General features: G+C 42.5%; 2 protein-coding genes across 2 annotated transcripts; one reads left to right on the top strand and one right to left on the bottom strand.

Annotated features, from left to right (window-relative positions):
• LOC124042001 (ras-related protein Rab-11B-like) lies at window positions 1-6,009 on the top strand. Its single transcript, XM_046360255.1, has 5 exons — window positions 1-207; window positions 1,890-2,085; window positions 4,741-4,934; window positions 5,513-5,593; window positions 5,722-6,009. Exons 1-5 carry the CDS (start codon window positions 168-170, stop codon window positions 5,862-5,864), a joined length of 654 nt encoding a protein of 217 aa, XP_046216211.1. The 5' UTR covers window positions 1-167; the 3' UTR covers window positions 5,865-6,009.
• Window positions 6,010-6,196: 187 nt separating this feature from the next.
• LOC124042000 (E3 ubiquitin-protein ligase MARCHF2-like) lies at window positions 6,197-9,301 on the bottom strand. The gene is made up of 5 exons (XM_046360254.1): window positions 9,015-9,301; window positions 8,219-8,454; window positions 7,727-7,922; window positions 7,392-7,601; window positions 6,197-6,949 (listed from the first exon to the last, which is right to left on the bottom strand). The coding sequence occupies exons 2-5, from the start codon at window positions 8,395-8,397 to the stop codon at window positions 6,794-6,796; spliced, it is 741 nt and encodes a 246-aa protein (XP_046216210.1). The 5' UTR covers window positions 8,398-8,454; window positions 9,015-9,301; the 3' UTR covers window positions 6,197-6,793.
• Between the last annotated feature and the right edge of the window lie 9,150 nt (window positions 9,302-18,451).

Here is an 18,451-nt window from a genome sequence, read left to right as displayed (position 1 = left end):
AGAGTTCTGAGATCTCTCTTCCTGCGGTCAGCCTTGTTTGACAGACAACATTGGCGCATTGTTTCACACATTTATAAAGACAATTATCCCGTACATACCGATAATTCAGAGGCATACACTTTTGCACATTCTTTTCGGGAACAAGGGCTGGAGAGGCATCGTCTAGAATGGGGAACAGAGACGATGAATACGATTTCTTGTTCAAAGGTAAATTTTGATGACTGCATTCGCCCGTTCATAGGACCTTCAATAATTCTATCATTGTTGCGTTCTGTCCTATGACAAATCAGACATCAGTGTGAACGAATAATAACAAATAGTCTGGATAAATGTTTTAGAAATAAACATTGTATGCGTCTCTTTGGTGGAAAACGTTTGCTACTATGGCTACATAAATGTTGTCATTGTAACACTGTAACAACGCCCACAGCTATGTTTTTAGGTAAGGTGCAACACCCTATCTGCGGTTGCTTCTTTGACTTTATCAACACTGATGAAACCATAAAAGAGGAACTGTTTATCAATAGGTTACTGACAAGAATGCTGTTTTCCAATTTATGGTTAAAAGAGCTATATTAAGTTTCATTTTTTTATTGTGAATTGTAGCCTCCCATATCCCATAGATATATTATTTCATATTTTATTTAATGGGGGACTATTGATTATACAAATGTTGAATTCATGTAGATTTTTGATAGAACTAGTGAAAGGAAATGTAAAACTTGGCAATGTAGACCCGTGTCCAAGGACCATATAACACTGTGACTACTATGTTCAATCTCAAGAAATCCCCCTTTGATCTATTCTAGAATGTCATCCTTTGATTTCCATTGAGCTCGCCAGCGACACCCTGTATAGAGGTCTATTTATGAAGTGATACAGAGTATCTTCTGTGGAGTAGACATCAGCCGATAAAGGGTTCTCCTCTTCCTCCCTCACCATCATTTAGAAACCCTGTTGAAACAGGAAAGCCAAACTGTCGATTTAGGTTTGACGGAGCATGTTATCAGCTTCCTGCAGCAGCAGTGATGCCACAGGGACAAGGTTCAGCTGTACTTACTGTACTGTGAGAATACAAAAGGGCTCCACCTCGACAGCCCCGTTGTGACTGCCAGGCCTACTCCTGTCACCTCAATGTTTTACTGTCGGCTAAATACAGTAGAATAGGCCGTTTGTCAGCCTGTTATTGTAGTAAAAGTAATAATAATAATATTATTAATAGTAAAATTGTATCATTGAGTTCAGTGTTTCTCAGCAGTGCTCTTAAGGGGCCCAACTTTGTACATGCTAGAATTTCACTCAAAATGAGCATCAATTAGACACCAACTACTTTGTCTCCTTGGTTAAGGGGTAAACAATTAAACAAAAGACCCATAAGCTCTGAGAAATATTTACAGAAGTATATAAAGACATATACCACTTCAAATAGGTCGATTCCAGCCATCCACTTATTCAAGTGGCGGCAGGTAGCCTAGTGGTTAGAGCGTTGGACAACCGAAGTGTTGCAAGATCAATCCCCGAGCTGACAAGGTAAAAATCTGTCATCCTGCCCCTGAACAAGGCGGTCAACCCACTGTTCCTAGGCCGTCATTGGAAATAAGAATTTGTTCTTAACTGACTTGCCTAGTTAAATAAAGGTCAAATAAATAACAAATATTGTCAATGGATATGATTGGAAATGACAACCCGCATTATGTAACAGTTGTAGGTGGGAGGGCCAAGTCACATAATGATGAGGAATGCATGCATTGAGCCAAGGTCTAACCCAGGATCCTGGATCCTAGTACATCTATGACATACTTGTTGACTAGGCTAGCTCGTCTGACAGTTCGGCTGTAAGAATTTCTGTCTTTCTCATTCTCTCCATCTCTTTCTGTCTCATTATCAAGTTGTGCTAATTGGGGACTCTGGTGTCGGGAAGAGTAACTTGCTCTCTCGGTTCACACGGAATGAGTTCAACCTTGAGAGTAAGAGCACCATCGGGGTGGAGTTTGCCACCCGCAGCATCCAGGTGGATGGGAAGACGATAAAGGCCCAGATATGGGACACGGCTGGACAGGAACGTTACAGAGCCATCACCTCCGCGTAAGTCGGGTGGGATTCCTCATGGCTGCCTATTGAAAAGTAAATGATTGTCAACAAGGATAACAGAAAACAATAATCTAGTGGCCTCAGATCTTAGTCCCAGAGAGGTACATTGGTGACTCAACTAATTAATGAACTGCTCATTTCCTTGTTGACTAAAATCAGGTGTTTTAGTGCTGGGTTGAAGTGTGGAATGTAAACCTACACATCCTATAGCAGGTTAGCGTTTTCGTCATGAATCTTGTTCTGGAAGTAGCTCTGCAGAGTGGTCACTAGCTGGTACAGCCACTAAGTCATACAATCTGATTTGAAACTTAACCCTAACCTCACTGTTAAACCTAATGCCTAACCCTAACCTCACTGCTAAACCTAATGCCTAACCCTTAACCTCACTGCTAAACCTAATGCCTAACCCTAACCTCACTGCTAAACCTAATGCCTAACCCTTAACCACACTGCTAAACCTAATGCCTAACCCTTAACCACACTGCTAAACCTAATGCCTAACCCTTAACCACACTGCTAAACCTAATGCCTAACCCTTAACCACACTGCTAAACCTAATGCCTAACCCTTAACCACACTGCTAAACCTAATGCCTAACCCTTAACCACACTGCTAAACCTAATGCCTAACCCTAACCTCACTGCTAACCCTAATGCCTAACCCTTAACCACACTGCTAACCCTAATGCCTAACCCTTAACCACACTGCTAACCCTAATGCCTAACCCTAACCTCACTGCTAACCCTAATGCCTAACCCTTAACCTCACTGCTAACCCTAATGCCTAACCCTAACCTCACTGCTAAACCTAATGCCTAACCCTAACCTCACTGCTAACCCTTAACCACACTGCTAACCCTAATGCCTAACCCTTAACCACACTGCTAACCCTAATGCCTAACCCTTAACCTCACTGCTAACCCTAATGCCTAACCCTAACCTCACTGCTAAACCTAATGCCTAACCCTTAACCACACTGCTAACCCTAATGCCTAACCCTTAACCTCACTGCTAAACCTAATGCCTAACCCTTAACCACACTGCTAACCCTAATGCCTAACCCTTAACCACACTGCTAACCCTAATGCCTAACCCTAACCTCACTGCTAAACCTAATGCCTAACCCTTAACCTCACTGCTAAACCTAATGCCTAACCATTAACCACACTGCTAACCCTAATGCCTAACCCTTAACCACACTGCTAAACCTAATGCCTAACCCTTAACCACACTGCTAACCCTAATGCCTAACCCTTAACTTCACTGCTAACCCTAATGCCTAACCACACTGCTAAACCTAACCAACAACTGCTAAACCTAATGCCTAACCCTTAACCTCACTGCTAAACCTAATGCCTAACCCTTAACCACACTGCTAACCCTAATGCCTAACCCTTAACCACACTGCTAACCCTAATGCCTAACCCTAACCTCACTGCTAAACCTAATGCCTAACCCTAACCTTAACCTCACTGCTAAACCTTTAACATCACTGCTAATCTTAATGCATAACCTAACCACACTACTAACCCTAATGCCTAACCTCACTGCTAACCCTAATGCCTAACCTTGGCCTCACTGCTAACCCTAATGCCTAACCCTAACCACACTGCTAACCCCAATGCCTAACCTAACCTCACTGCTAAATCTAATGCCTAACCACACTGCTAAACCTAATGCCTAACCACACTGCTAACCCTAATGCCTAACCACACTGATAACCCTAACCTCAGTGCTAACCCTAATGCCTAACAGCTAACCCTAATGCCTAACCTTAACCTCACTGCTAAACCTAATGCCTAGCCTTTAACCTCACTGCTAACCCTAATGCCTAACCTTAACCACACTGCTAACCCTTAATGCCTAATCTTTAACCGCACTGCTAACCCTAATGCCTAAGCTTTAACCCCAATGCCTAACCCTAACCTCACTGCTAAACCTAATGCCTAATCTAACCCTAACCTCACTGCTAACCCTAATGCCTAACCTTAACCCCCTTTTTTCTCCCCAAATTCGTGGTATCCAATTGTTGTAGTAGCTACTATCTTGTCTCATTGCTACAACTCCCGTAAGACGAAGGTTGAAAGTCATGCGTCCTCCGATACACAACCTAACCAGTACTGCTTCTTAACACAGCGCGCATCCAACCCGGAAGCCAGCCGCACCAATGTGTCGGAGGGTACACCGTGCACTTGGCAACCTTGGTTAGCGCGCACTGCGCCCGGCCCGCCACAGAAGTCGCTGGTGCGCGATGAGACCAAGCCCTCCCTAACCCGGACGACGCTAGGCCAATTGTGCGTCGCCCCACGGACCTCCCGGTCGCGGCCGGTTACGACAGAGCCTGGGCGCGAACCCAGGGACTCTGATGGCACAGCTGGCGCTGCAGTACAGCGCCCTTAACCACTGCGCCACCCGGGAGGCCCAATATAGCCAATTTTGACTTTGCAGCTGACCAATCTATCGGAAATCACTCCATAATGCCGCCAGGGCAAGAATCATGACAATAAATATATCTCTCCAGGATCAGGTTTGGCGAGCACTAGCCGATCACGAGCCTCATCACCAATCAGAGTGTCTGACTTGGAGCCTCACTGGAGCCCCATACATTGTCTGTTGGTGCATTGAGATTGATAAGCAGTCTTTCCTACAGCTATTACAGAGGGGCAGTGGGTGCTCTCCTAGTATATGACATCGCCAAGCACCTGACCTATGAAAACGTGGAGCGCTGGTTGAAGGAACTGAGGGATCATGCAGACAACAACATCGTCATCATGCTGGTGGGCAACAAGAGCGACCTGCGCCACCTCAGGGCCGTGCCCATGGATGAGGCCCGGGCTTTTGCAGGTACTCTGGTCTTTTGGCATGGGGAACATGGCCTGGTCCCAGATTTATTTGTGCTGCAAACAGCACAAACTAATAAAGGACCAGGTTAAGGGGTACATAATCTTGGAACAGCCTTCTTGTCTTAATTAAGTGGTCCTAAGGGAACACTGATTTTGAAGAGACGGAAAGGAGGACAGTAAAATGAGAGCAACTGCATATAGTTGCTTTCACCTATCTGGAACTTTTATATCAGTGATCATCACAAGGGAATGGGAGGAGGGTATTGTATTGGGACAGTATTGCTATATTTAGCAGCCTAAATGTGTAATGCAAATGGTATTGAGGCAGCTTTAATGTGAAATGTGGCAGCAGGTAGCCTAGCAGTTAACTGGGCCAGTAACTGAAAGGTTGCTGGTTCGAATCCCCTAGGTGACTGGGTGAAAAACCTGTCTGTGCCCTTGATCAAGACACTTAACCCTAATTGGTTCTGGAAAACAGCGTCTGCTAAATCACTAAAATGTAAAGAGGTGTTTCTTTCCTCCCAGGAACCGTTTAATAATGATTGTGTGACTCACTTTCCCCTTTCTCTAAACATGCAGAGAAGAACACTCTATCCTTTATTGAAACTTCAGCCTTAGATTCAACAAATGTAGAGGAAGCTTTCAAGAATATCCTTACAGGTACAGTATAACAGCAAAAGGACTGTCTGGAAAGCCAATTGCTTTGACATAGTGAAGATGAAGTAAACTAGAAAATCCTCTATTTAAGTATTGAGATGCAGTACAACAGTCTAGTCTACTCTCCACAGAAATCTATCGCATCGTATCGCAGAAGCAGATCGCTGAGCGGTCCGCCCATGACGAGTCCCCTGGAAACAATGTGGTGGACATAAGTGTTCCGCCCACCACGGACCAGAAAGGGAACAAACTGCAGTGCTGTCAGAACCTGTAACCCATGATGACGCTCACCTTCCCCTTTCTGTCATCTCAATGTTGTGGCGCAAACATTCTTCATTTTGTGTAATATACTTTTGTTTTTGATAGCTTGTCAACTCACATTATATTAATGCCATAAAATAAAATTTTACAATATTACAGTAGTTGAGTGGATCTCTCGTTACTTGTATGCTCCTACATTCTGGACCACTTGCAAGGAGTGTAGTCTCTTACATGCCCACTAGACGGTGGTATGTTTGGTGCAGTCAACTGCATCAAGTGATCATTACCGATCTAATACTCCTGTATCAGTAACTCAAGAGATTCAGCACACATGCATTCCAGATGTGCCGACTGCAAAGACCAAGAGTCCCTTATGTTTTATTGCACAATGATCCAGCTTACTCAAGGGAGTGCAACATAAAATTTTAGCATACATTGACTGACACTCCAAAGCCCACTCCAAAACATTGCAGTTTGTTCCCTTCTCTCTCCCTCTCTCTCTCCCCCCCTCTCCCACCAACTTCCAAAGGGCAAAGAGTTAACAACAGAAAACATCATATTTAGACTTGGTTGTTCACGTGGTCATTGTTCTGAGAGAGTAAATTCATAGGGCTATTGGATGCCAGTTTTCCAAAAAAACAGCTAAATACATTGTGAGGGGGGGGTGTAGTAGTATGTTTCAGATATACTGTATTAACATGCTGCATCAGTTACATCCTGCTACATTAACTGTGTCCTTCCATTAGTGTCCTGATTTTCCAGGCCAGTGTTCATAATCCAGCGATGACATCAGTGACACGAGTCCAACACGTCCCAAAAACACTGGTTATAGTTCATATCTGGGCTTAAGTGTTTCAAATAGAGATTATGGAGAAATAATCCCCAGAATGGTCCACAAGTGCAGAAGTTCAAGATATATTACACTTTAAGTGAGACCAGTGCTCATACGATGGTCTCGTCAGTCATTTTCTTGGTCGACTTGGTCGGGACGCAATGTTGGGTAGAGTGAGCTCCTTTAATTTCAGGCATGAGCAGGCGCACTTTCTGATTGGTCCTCCTCCACTCCGAGTATAACTGACAGTGATAGCGGAACGATACCTGAGGTGCACGGAGACAGACGTCAACAAAACTATCAGACGGTTTCATATGCACTGCAGATTCATTAAATATACCGTTGCTATCGCAGGCACGCAAAATACAAAGTTAGACAGACTGCATGACAAATTTGTATTTGGTCTGCATTTGATGATTGTGTAACTATTGTAAGATTTTTTTCAGAGTACAAACAATTCTTGTTGCAGACAAAAAAGATTTGTTGGCACATTACTTGTCTCCCCTGAATATAAAATGGGAAGGGCACAAAATACCATAGACAAGAAAACAAAACAAATGATGCTCCACAAATGTCTAATTTGTCTCACAATTGTAATAATAGCGATTGTAAAGCACACATTTACACTGCAAAAATATACTGTCAATTAACAGGTGGAGTAAAGTAATCCATGGTAATGGTGATAAGGGGTGTGTGTGTGTTAGTTACCAGTGTCCAGAGGACGTAGATGGTAAAGAGAGCAATGGTGAGGGCGATGAGGCCCACAGCCTCCAGCCGGCTGTTGAGGGTCAGGTGGTCCTGGGCTCCCCTCAGACACAGCCAGCCAGATATGGCCGCCAGTGGCGTGATGAGCATGAAGCAGGCCATGTCGCACAGAAGCGTGCGCTTCTCACTGCGCGGGCCTGGGTCCCGCAACCACTGGGAGGATGCAAGGAAAGATTCATTATTAATATGCTAATTATTCTGTCATTACTATGGTGATGGAGGACTTAAACAGGATTACCCATCAACCTGTCACTCACTCACACACACTGCCATTTTACCTGTGTGAGGGGCTGGGGTCGCCGTTCGACGGTGAACTCGGTGTGGCAGAGCTCACAGTAGCTGGTGTTGGAGGAGGACAGCCACTTCTCCAGGCAGCTCTTGTGCACCTTACCCAGGGTCCCTGTGCAACTGCAAGGGGAGAGCAGCATCTCACCACCGGCCCCCTCGTGGCAGATCCGACACATGCCTTCATTACTAGACAAATAGGGGAAGAAATTGTGCCTGGTGACCACTCGTTTTAAAACAAATGACACATTAAATGCACTATAAACAAAAGACATTATTTTCATCAATATACAAAAAAAATGAATCAGATATGCTGAATCTGAAAATGAGTATGTTGCCCTCTCCTATAAGCTTTGAGATCTATTTGTCCATCGTTTATCTCCATTCAAGGAATTGTTTATATATCAGATCGAAGCCAAGGGTCACATTCCCGGTCATCCATATTTACAAAGAAAGATAAGAACCCTCTCGAAGAACCTCCTTACCTCTGTGAGCCCATAGCCTTGACAACAGTGGAGAGTGGGCGGCCATCTTTGGCCGTAACCTTAGCGACGTACTGGGCCTGGCCGGCATCTGGCTCCTCTACCTCCTTGGGCAGGTCGGCAGTGCTGCCTGAGTAGTCACACAGGGATCCAGGCAGGTGGCAGCAGCCTGGTGTAGTCATGGCGCCCTGGTGTGGGTGACACACCTCTCCTCCCACTGCTGTGGGCAACTGTTTGGACTGAGTGACAATGTAAGAATGTAATATTGTTACAAGTTACTTGTGATGGTTCATGACATGTGAGCTGATCAGTCCATAGAAATAGAATCCATATTCTATTGATCATCCTTTTATCATGACAAAAACCTTTGGCAAAGGCTTTGCTGACAATGTCAAAACAGGATTTGACACGGGGAACTATGTAATAAAGAGGATTCGAATGAAAGGCCAGGTGCATACTTCATTTTGACAAGCTTATGTGGTGGTGCTCAACATGTCATCAACATCAAAGATAAAACTGACTGTCAGCAACTATAGACAAAGCTCGGCTCCAGTGAATCAATAAATGACCAACAGACACAGCCAGACAGGATAAATGGTTGGCTGTCTAGTTAGTGTAGCTAACTACGTTACTGTTAAGCATTCATGTTTTCACATCCTCTCTACGTTAACGTTAGCTAGCTACGACATTTCCACTAGTTAACAAGCTATCTAAATACATCAATACAATGCAATGCAATGAAAAGCTCTGCATGATGAACAGTTATCTAGATAGCGTTTCTAAACAAGGGATAACGTACCGTCGACACCAGCTCCCCCTGGCCTTAGCTAGCTATTTGGCTAGCTAGAGACATTGACATTTAGACAGAAAACGATGCTTTGGGAGGAATACAATATATGATGGTAAGCCGTGTATCTGCTGCATTGGCTGGAAAAATGTATTCGTTCGTAACCATCTCCCCGTCTTCTTGCAGAAACGGTGTATTATTCACGGATTTATGACAGTCAGCTGACTTGCTCGCATCTCTCTCAGCTGTGCAGTGACTGTATCGTTATGGTCACGTGATCACCGTGTCTGGTGACGCATCACTATTACCACCATACAAGGGTAGCATGATTATTCATTTGGTACCAATTATTATACAAATTAGGCTAATATGTGAACACCCTGAAGTGGCAGTAGCCACTATTTTAAGACACTATTGGCAAGAGAAAACAATGCAAGACAAGATGGTATACAAAAAGTGTGATATATATATATATATATATATATATATATAGCCGCTAGGTGACACCACTATTGTCAAATATTTAATATCTCAGTTTTATATTTGGACATTGTAGGAATGCTGCTACTTGTCTATGAGGTTCCTAGGTTGAGATTCATACGTTGAAGCAGAAAAGGTTTGATTTATACTTTTACTACTCAATTACATTTACTTTTGATGCTTAAGTATATTTAAAACCAAATACTTTTAGACTTTTACTCAAGTAGTATTTTACTGGGTGACTTTTACTTTTACTTGGGTAACTTTCTATTAAGGTATCTATACTTTTACTCAAGTATGACAATTGGGTACTTTTTCCACCACTGTCTACCAGATAGCCTCCTTGAGGAATATTCAGGAGGAGATGAACAGACTGCTGGACATGGACACTTTGGATTGTCTCTCGAGAACAATTCGCTTTGAACGCAGCCTAATTCAGGAGAGGAGAGGAAGCGCAAAGATATATTGCAGTGGTGTACGCACGGCCACCCCCTTCAAAACCAGAAGTATTTTGTTTTTTTTACCCATCCTGTGACATGCCTATGCTTTTCTCACTCTTAATTTGAAATGTGGAAGTTGAAAACAAGTCCTAGGTTTATATAAGTTATCTGAATAAACCAAATGGTGTTGTCTAGTGTAGATCCCTTACATCTATTGACGCAACACGGGGCTGAAAAGAAGGTGGAGGTCAAGGTGCTCTATATCGACTTCGCTTCATTCACCCTGAACCGGATTTCCTTCTCCAGTCCTCTTCAGGAGAACGACAGAGTGTTGGACATGGACAAGGTGAATTGTCGCTCCCTGTTTTTACATTTTTATTTGATTTAACTCGGCAAGTCAGTTAAGAACAAATTCTTATTTACAATGACGGCCTACACTGGCCAAACTCTAACGACGCTGGGCCAATTGTGCACCGGCCTAATGTCGAGGACAATTCACCTTGAAACCAGACCAATTCCCGAGAGGAATGGAAGCGCAAAGACTTATTGCAGTAGTGTACGGTCGCCAGTCAAGATTGTAAGTTAATTTGATTACGTTATTCATTCCATTCTTGAAAACAGGCCCTAAACAGATCAATGACAGTCACTTATCTAATAGTCAGAGTTTCTTGTTTCAAAACGCACTATCCACACATTCATGTGTTTTATCGCCTTTGTAAAATATTACTATATTATTCTCAGATTTGTAGTGAGATTTGAGATTTAAAACGTGTTTAGTTGCAAAGCGGTATATATCCAATGTTTAACAAATACATACACCATATAAGTGTAGCATACCCAGCTGAATGGTCACCTCTCATACTGATGGTTCATGAGTTTAATGCGGTACCATTTCCATACACACCGTTAGAGCTGGAGAGTAACATACCAAAATGCTCTTACAATATGAACAATACAGTCCACAAACAATACTTGTGTACACAACTTTACATGAGCGTGATTCATACAACAAATGCATCCATATGCGTGAGAATTTCTACCCAAATAGTTGATTACATGCTAATGTGGCGCAAGTATACAAATATCCGTTCAGTACACGTTCAAAAGAATTAGATTTCTGAAACGACCAATATTGAAACACAGTAAATGCATTGTTCTCTTTCCAACTAGATGCTAAGATTGACGTTGTTTCTTGGACGCTTGAACGTTAAGTTATTGTCCTTTTTCTCTCGCGCCCGTTTCCCATATACCATTTGCGCGGAAAACAGATGGCAAAAAACCTGCCGTCAACATAAATGTCACACTAAACTGTCAAATATACAGTGACGACTGAAAGCTTGTACAAAGTAAATAAAAGCCTGAAATTAAGAAAATTGGTGCAAATTGTAAGAGGAGATTTTACCACCCTCCCAGTTTTGTGACTGTATTATATTACTGATTAATATGGCTTTTTGGAATGAAACTATTTGTATGTTCCCAACAATGTTCTTCATAGTCTTTTGCATATTCCTTATCTCCACTGAGGCACATGATCAGTTTGCACACAGCTCAGGCAAAAAAGTGAGCCTCCGAATCCTGATTGACTCTCCGGAGGAGCTTTTTGGTATCACTCAGGATGTGATATATACACAGATGTCCAGGATAGAGTGATTGAAGTGATGCAGGACATCTACTTGGCGGCTAACCAGCTAGAGCAACAGCTATTCCAGAGTGTCTCTGACAGGCAAGCTAGAGCCATTGTAAAGGCGGTAGTGCAGCAGATCAATGCCGCCCTGTCCAGGGCTCTCCAACAAACCCAATTACTTGCTATAGTGGGATCTGCAAAGATGGGCTGGCAGCGGTTGTCACAGATCCCTCCGGAACTTTCATTATGCACACCTGCCCCCTATTCCCACTGATTAGTACTTGTATAAGTGTGCCCTTTGTAACAATAATGGACCACCCAATGGAAACTAATGTGCGTGTGAGTGAGTACCTGTGTTTTGGGGTGTCGTACCCTTGTGGATTGCGCAGATGATTACAGGTCTCGTCCCTTGTGTTAATCATTGTGCGCGTGTTATTTATTCTAGGTACTCCTCACTCTTTTGTTTGGGTTTCAACCCTGTGTTTTTGTTACGTGTCTCTTCACCATCTTCTGGACAACACCCTTTTATGTTTTGCGAATAATAATAATATAATAATATATAATTTATATAATCAAAACAAATAATATAATAATAATATAATAATATAATCATATAATATATATTATCATGGTGACGAGACAGTGGCGAATCGCATCTCTGCATGTCTGGCAGACATATCAGTGTGGATGACGGATCACCACCTCAAGCTGAACCTCGGCAAGACGGAGCTGCTCTTCCTCCCGGGGAAGGACTGCCCGTTCCATGATCTCGCCATCACGGTTGACAACTCCATTGTGTCCTCCTCCCAGAGCGCCAAGAACCTTGGCGTGATCCTGGACAACACCCTATATATATGATAATAATAATAATAATATAATAATATATAATATATATAATAATATAATAATAATATAATAATAATAATAATATAATAATATAATATATAATAATATATGCCATTTAGCAGACGCTTTTATCCAAAGCGACTTACAGTCATGTGTGCATACATTCTACGTATGGGTGGTCCCTGTCGTTCTCAACCAACATCAAGGCGGTGGCCCGTTCCTGTAGGTTCATGCTCTACAACATCCGCAGAGTACGACCCTGCCTCACACAGGAAGCGGCGCAGGTCCTAATCCAGGCACTTGTCATCTCCCGTCTGGATTACTGCAACTCGCTGTTGGCTGGGCTCCCTGCCTGTGCCATTAAACCCCTTCAACTCATCCAGAACGCCGCAGCCCGTCTGGTGTTCAACCTTCCCAAGTTCTCTCACGTCACCCCGCTCCTCCGTTCTCTCCACTGGCTTCCAGTTGAAGCTCGCATCCGCTACAAGACCATGGTGCTTGCCTACGGAGCTGTGAGGGGAACGGCACCTCAGTACCTCCAGGCTCTGATCAGGCCCTACACCCAAACAAGGGCACTGCGTTCATCCACCTCTGGCCTGCTCGCCTCCCTACCACTGAGGAAGTACAGCTCCCGCTCAGCCCAGTCAAAACTGTTCGCTGCCTTGGCCCCCCAATGGTGGAACAAACTCCCTCACGACGCCAGGACAGCGGAGTCAATCACCACCTTCCGGAGACACCTGAAACCCCACCTCTTTAAGGAATACCTAGGATAGGATAAGTAATCCCTCTCACCCCCCCCCCTTAAGTTTTAGATGCACTATTGTAAAGTGACTGTTCCACTGGATGTCATAGGGTGAATGCACCAATTTGTAAGTCGCTCTGGATAAGAGCGTCTGCTAAATGACTTAAATGTAAATGTAAATGTTTGGTCTTCGTTCCGGTGCCTTTACATGTCACGCTGTAATTTGGGTTTAATAAAAAAAACTATTACGCATTCCTGCGTCTGTCTTCCGATCCTTCCTACCAACGTGACAGTGGTTGAGGGCCAAGGAGTTCCTTTGATCACCCCCTCAGCAGATGGAGACGGGGATGGCGATGAGGAAGGAAACTATATTTTGTAAAAATATAATTTGATCTGAGAAATAAAGCTAATTGATTACACACGAATTGGCCATTTTAATTTATAGGGTTCTATAATATTCAATAATTATAGTACGTAAAATCTTGCCTGACGACTCAAACTGAATTCTTCTGCTGCTCAATGTTTGCGACATACTTAAGTCTGAGTGCCCTGTCGAGATGCGCACGTGTTTTTGATCAGCTGGACGTGCCGTTACAGGGCCAGGGACAGGGTCTGTAATACCTAGTGGCTATTGTTGCGGAGGTGTGCGCCTAGCTGAAGTAATTTGTGGTGACGTCAAAACAAAGTAATTAGCGATTAGATCATCTCTAACCAATCAGAGTATTAAAGTCAATGACAATTTTCTAAATGCTGCATACCCTCGTGTGTTCTGGCTCTGGCACAACCCATCGGTTTCTGGAACCGATCAGAAAGGTTAGATTGTGTTTGCGTTCTAGAAATTGTTAGGGCAGTACTCAGATCCAGACTCATTGCTGAGAAGAAACTAACATCTGTGGGCGTGGCATAGCATTTGGCCAGAGCAAGGAGTCTGGGTAGCTAGGCAACCGAACATCCAATTTGGACATTTTTCTAACAATGAGTAAGACATGATGAATCCAAAGACGTGTTCAAAAGCCATCCAGGGACTCCCCACACCCATGTCAATCTCACCCCAACAGTTATTGGGTTTATGTCCCATCCTACAGCCTGTTACCAGGTTCTGACCACTAGATGGTGCTATTAGGTGATATAAACTTTTTTTTTAATCTTTTTTTTTATACCCCCCATGGTTAAAGAGTTCACCCAAATTCTAAAATGACATATTGGTTTTCTTACCCTTGAAGTAGTCTATGGACCAGAGCCCTATACTACGAATCGGGTTTGAGGAGTTAGCGAGGTGGCTCACCTTTTTAGCCAGGTATATTTTCTTTGGTAACAAATCCTTGAGAACTAACCTGCTCTGGGGCAGGCTAACTCGGGAATAACTCAAATTTGATCCTAAATTAAGTGTCTACCACAAGTTAAGGACCAATGAAATCAAATACCCTCCCTCTCACAAAGATTGTCATCATCCCCTTTATTTCAGGAAGGCAACTGATTTAAATATTTTATTAAATGTGTTTTTGTGTTAAAGTCATGTTAAAATACCACATTACATATTTAGCAATGACAGCATTTACTTTCCAAACGGTATGTTTTTCGCCCAATTGTATTTTGCTTAAGGCAAACTGACAACGCACCCAACCATAGACATATAATCCATAGATGGTAATTCCCATTCAAGTCAAGACTGACAGCCATTGCAAGCGTATCCGTATGAGTTTAACAGTCATATTGCCAGAGTTAGAGGTTCCAAAACCCTTCTATGGATTGTGTCTATGGCCACAATGCAACAAGCTGTTCCACAGATAAAAGAAGCGATAGGAGTGGGGGAAAAGGTGATGGTGCATTGATGAGCACTCCAAAAAATGCATTAATGACAATTTTTTTATTTTTTTATTTCACCTTTATTTAACCAGGTAGGCTAGTTGAGAACAGGTTCTCATTTGCAACTGCGACCTGGCCAAGATAAAGCATAGCAGTGTGAACAGACAACACAGAGTTATACATGGAGTAAACAATTAACAAATCAATAACACAGAGAAAAAAAGGGGAGTCTATATACAATGTGTGCAAAGGGCATGAGGAGGTAGGTGAATAATTACAATATTGCAGATTAACACTGGAGTGATAAATGATCAGATGATCATGTACAGGTAGAGATATTGGTGTGCAAAAGAGCAGAAAAGTAAATAAATAAAAACTGTGGGGATGAGGTAGGCGAAAATGGGTGTGCTATTTACCAATAGATTATGTACAGCTGCAGCGATCGGTTAGCTGCTCAGCTAGCTGATGTTTGAAGTTGGTGAGGGAGATAAAAGTCTCCAACTTCAGCTATTTTTTTTTATTTTTTATTTTTTTTTTTTTTTTATTTTTTTGCAATTTGTTCCAGTCACAGGCAGCAGAGTACTGGAACGAAAGGCGGCCGAATGAGGTGTTGACTTTAGGGATGATCAATGAGATACACCTGCTGGAGCGCGTGCTACGGATGGGTGTTGCCATCGTGACTAGTGAGCTGAGATAAGGCGGAGCTTTGCCTAGCATGGCCTTGTAGATGACCTGAAGCCAGTGGGTCTGGCGACGAATATGTAGCGAGGGCCAGCCAACTAGAGCATACAAGTCGCAGTGGTGGGTAGTATAAGGTGCTTTAGTGACAAAACGGATGGCACTGTGATAAACTGCATCCAGTTTGCTGAGTAGAGTGTTGGAAGCAATTTTGTAGATGACGTCGCCGAAGTCGAAGATCGGTAGGATAGTCAGTTTTACTAGGGTAAGCTTGGCAGCGTGAGTGAAGGAGGCTTTGTTGCGGAATAGAAAGCCGATTCTTGATAATAAAAAATAAAGACGGCGCTTCTAAAAGCCTATTTCACACCATAGCCTGCTGAATTTGCAAGATAACTTTAATTTCGGGACAAATGAAAATGTGGCACTGACTCACCCGTGCATTGACATTTTAGCATGGAGTACCACAGTATGAGTCATAATACCCATAAAACCTAGCAGTCAAACAAGGAAAAGATTCCAATCGTATTCCCACCATTAATTTTCCCATAGGGGATTTTATAAACACTTAAAATAAGGGCTGCGTTTTGTGTAATCTCTTGCGTGATGTTTTGATAACCATGTAAATCTCTCTATGACAAGGTCATTAGAAAAAATCTATATAGTTGCCTGTATTTCCCCCCCCAAAAATGAAATGCTAATTAGCTGCTAATGTGGCTATCATAAAGAACTACAAATGTCACGATGATCTGGACGAGACTGCTGAATTGATTAACTAAGTGTAGTACATTTACATTTACATTTAAGTCATTTAGCAGACGCTCTTATCCAGAGCGACTTACAAATTGGTAATGAATACATTGGCTACATTTCTTTAAGATGACAATTATGTGAACTGTCTTGTGCAAGTTTTAAATTGACACACTACCTGTTAGCAAATATGTCAGCTAGAGATTATTTGGGTGCAATCAATTAGCTTAATTTCTCAGAGATAATTAAACAAAATAGTGTTAAAGGAATGCTAATCTTATCTGTTTCTGACAGAAACTATTTCCTGAAAAATGTGGGATGGTGAGAGTTGAAATCCTCTTTCTTCTGCTTTTTGAGCTGGAAGGTGTTCATTATTTTGGGCAAGGCATTGAGATCAACTTGTACAGTAAATGTATTGGTATTTGACTGCAATCAAGCTTGTTTGACATTCTCCTTTGAATTCTCATTTCCTCACATTTAACAGAGAAAGAAAGTCAACAAAGGGGATATCGCTCCCTTTGAGACCACCAAGGATCCTGCTGATGTCAACTATAGTAGTATGTATCTAATAGATGACTATCTTTGCTTTCAAAAGCCACATCCTTTGTTCACAATATTCTGCACTACTCCAACACTGAGAATGCACCATGACAAGAGTAAGATCTTGCCTCCTGTTCCTCAGAGGAAGGAGAGTCCAAATAACCAATTATTTTTAATCCGGGTATACTCTGCCATGTCTAGGCATGACAAAAGTTAGCGTCAGTAGAAATGTCCTTTTGGTTATTTGGCAACACAACCAGAGGACCATCTCGTCACCTACTCCACAACGAGGAAGTAGAGGCTCAAGGCGCAGTCCTTTTTCACCGCCATAACCAATCATTTCAACTCAGTCCTACTGTTATTTGCTGTTGTCAGTCTTCTACACTGATTTGGCAACTCAGAGTATCTTCCTTCCTACTCAATGAGGGAGGAGAGACCCAAGAATGTTTTCATTTGTCAACCAGTTCTTTCAACTCTTTCAAAACTGTCATTCCAAAACTCTCCTTTATCTATTAGTTTCCTTTATCTTTAGTTTCCATTACGAAGCTTCCGAAGATCTTTATCAACAAAACTGTAAGTGGATTTTAGGCAATTCCGGGTGAGACCACCAAGAATCCTCCTCATGCCCTTTTGATCATCCAGAGTGAGACGTAAAACACAGGTAGTTCTGTGCATGATCGGTATTTGCTTTAATCTTTTAAAAACGCCACTTCCTCTTATTCATAGTGTCTACACCACCACCAGAGGAGGAACTTGCCTCCTTCTCTCCAATGAGGAAGGAGATGCCCATGAAGTGCCCTTTCACTTCAATAATAAACTGCCACTTAATGCATTTTATAAGTGCTTTAGCGAAATTTATAAAGTAGTCAAAGAGATTAACAAAACAAGAAAATTCTTAGGTGTTCAAAGAAATCCTACATGACATTCTATGACAATTAATGAGACTCCAGCGGTCGAGTTCAAACAGACTATGTACGCCTTGCTGCCAAGCCTGTACATTCTATTCTAGTCTAGTCACCCCTTTGGACTCAAATATTGAGAAAGACCCTGGCAATCGGGTTCACGTGTGACACGAATGGTCTGACAATAATATTGGCTGAGTAGAACACCACAGCAAACCTTGATGCAAGCTGACAATCTCCAATAAAGATGTCCATCAACATTGTTACTGTTTAAAATGCTGTCCATAATATGTGATTCTATGTTCAATCACACATTTGGTTGTAACAGAAGATATATGTGAAGTAGCGGCCTTCACTGTAATTCAGGGTTTCCTAAACTTGGTCCTGGGGACCCCAAGGGGTGCGTGTTTTGGTTTTTACCCTAGCTCTACATGGATTATTTAAAATAATTAACTAATCATCAAACTTTGATCATTTGAACAACATTTATATAGCCCTTCTTACACCAGCTGATCTCAAAGTGCTGTACAGAAACCCAGCCTAAAACTCCCAAAATCAAGCAATGCAGGTGTAGAAGCCCGGTGGCTAGGAAAAGCTCCCTAGAAAAGGCCAAAAACCTAGGAAGAAACCTAGAGGAACCAGGC

This window comes from Oncorhynchus gorbuscha, linkage group LG08, assembly GCF_021184085.1.
Source record: "Oncorhynchus gorbuscha isolate QuinsamMale2020 ecotype Even-year linkage group LG08, OgorEven_v1.0, whole genome shotgun sequence".
Taxonomy (NCBI): domain Eukaryota; kingdom Metazoa; phylum Chordata; class Actinopteri; order Salmoniformes; family Salmonidae; genus Oncorhynchus; species Oncorhynchus gorbuscha.
This window is presented reverse-complemented; position numbering and strand designations above follow the sequence as displayed.

Bases quoted from the DNA above. Each gene is read 5' to 3' on its own strand.
- LOC124042001 (XM_046360255.1), top strand. From the start codon at position 168: ATGGGGAACAGAGACGATGAATACGATTTCTTGTTCAAAG. The intron at 208-1,889 runs GTAAATTTTGAT...CTCATTATCAAG, and splicing joins ATACGATTTCTTGTTCAAAG to TTGTGCTAATTGGGGACTCT. The intron at 2,086-4,740 runs GTAAGTCGGGTG...TCTTTCCTACAG, and splicing joins TACAGAGCCATCACCTCCGC to CTATTACAGAGGGGCAGTGG.
- LOC124042000 (XM_046360254.1), bottom strand. From the start codon at position 8,397: ATGACTACACCAGGCTGCTGCCACCTGCCTGGATCCCTGTGTGACTAC. The intron at 7,923-8,218 runs GTAAGGAGGTTC...CTATTTGTCTAG, and splicing joins AAGGCTATGGGCTCACAGAG to TAATGAAGGCATGTGTCGGA. The intron at 7,602-7,726 runs GTAAAATGGCAG...GCATCCTCCCAG, and splicing joins GACCCCAGCCCCTCACACAG to TGGTTGCGGGACCCAGGCCC.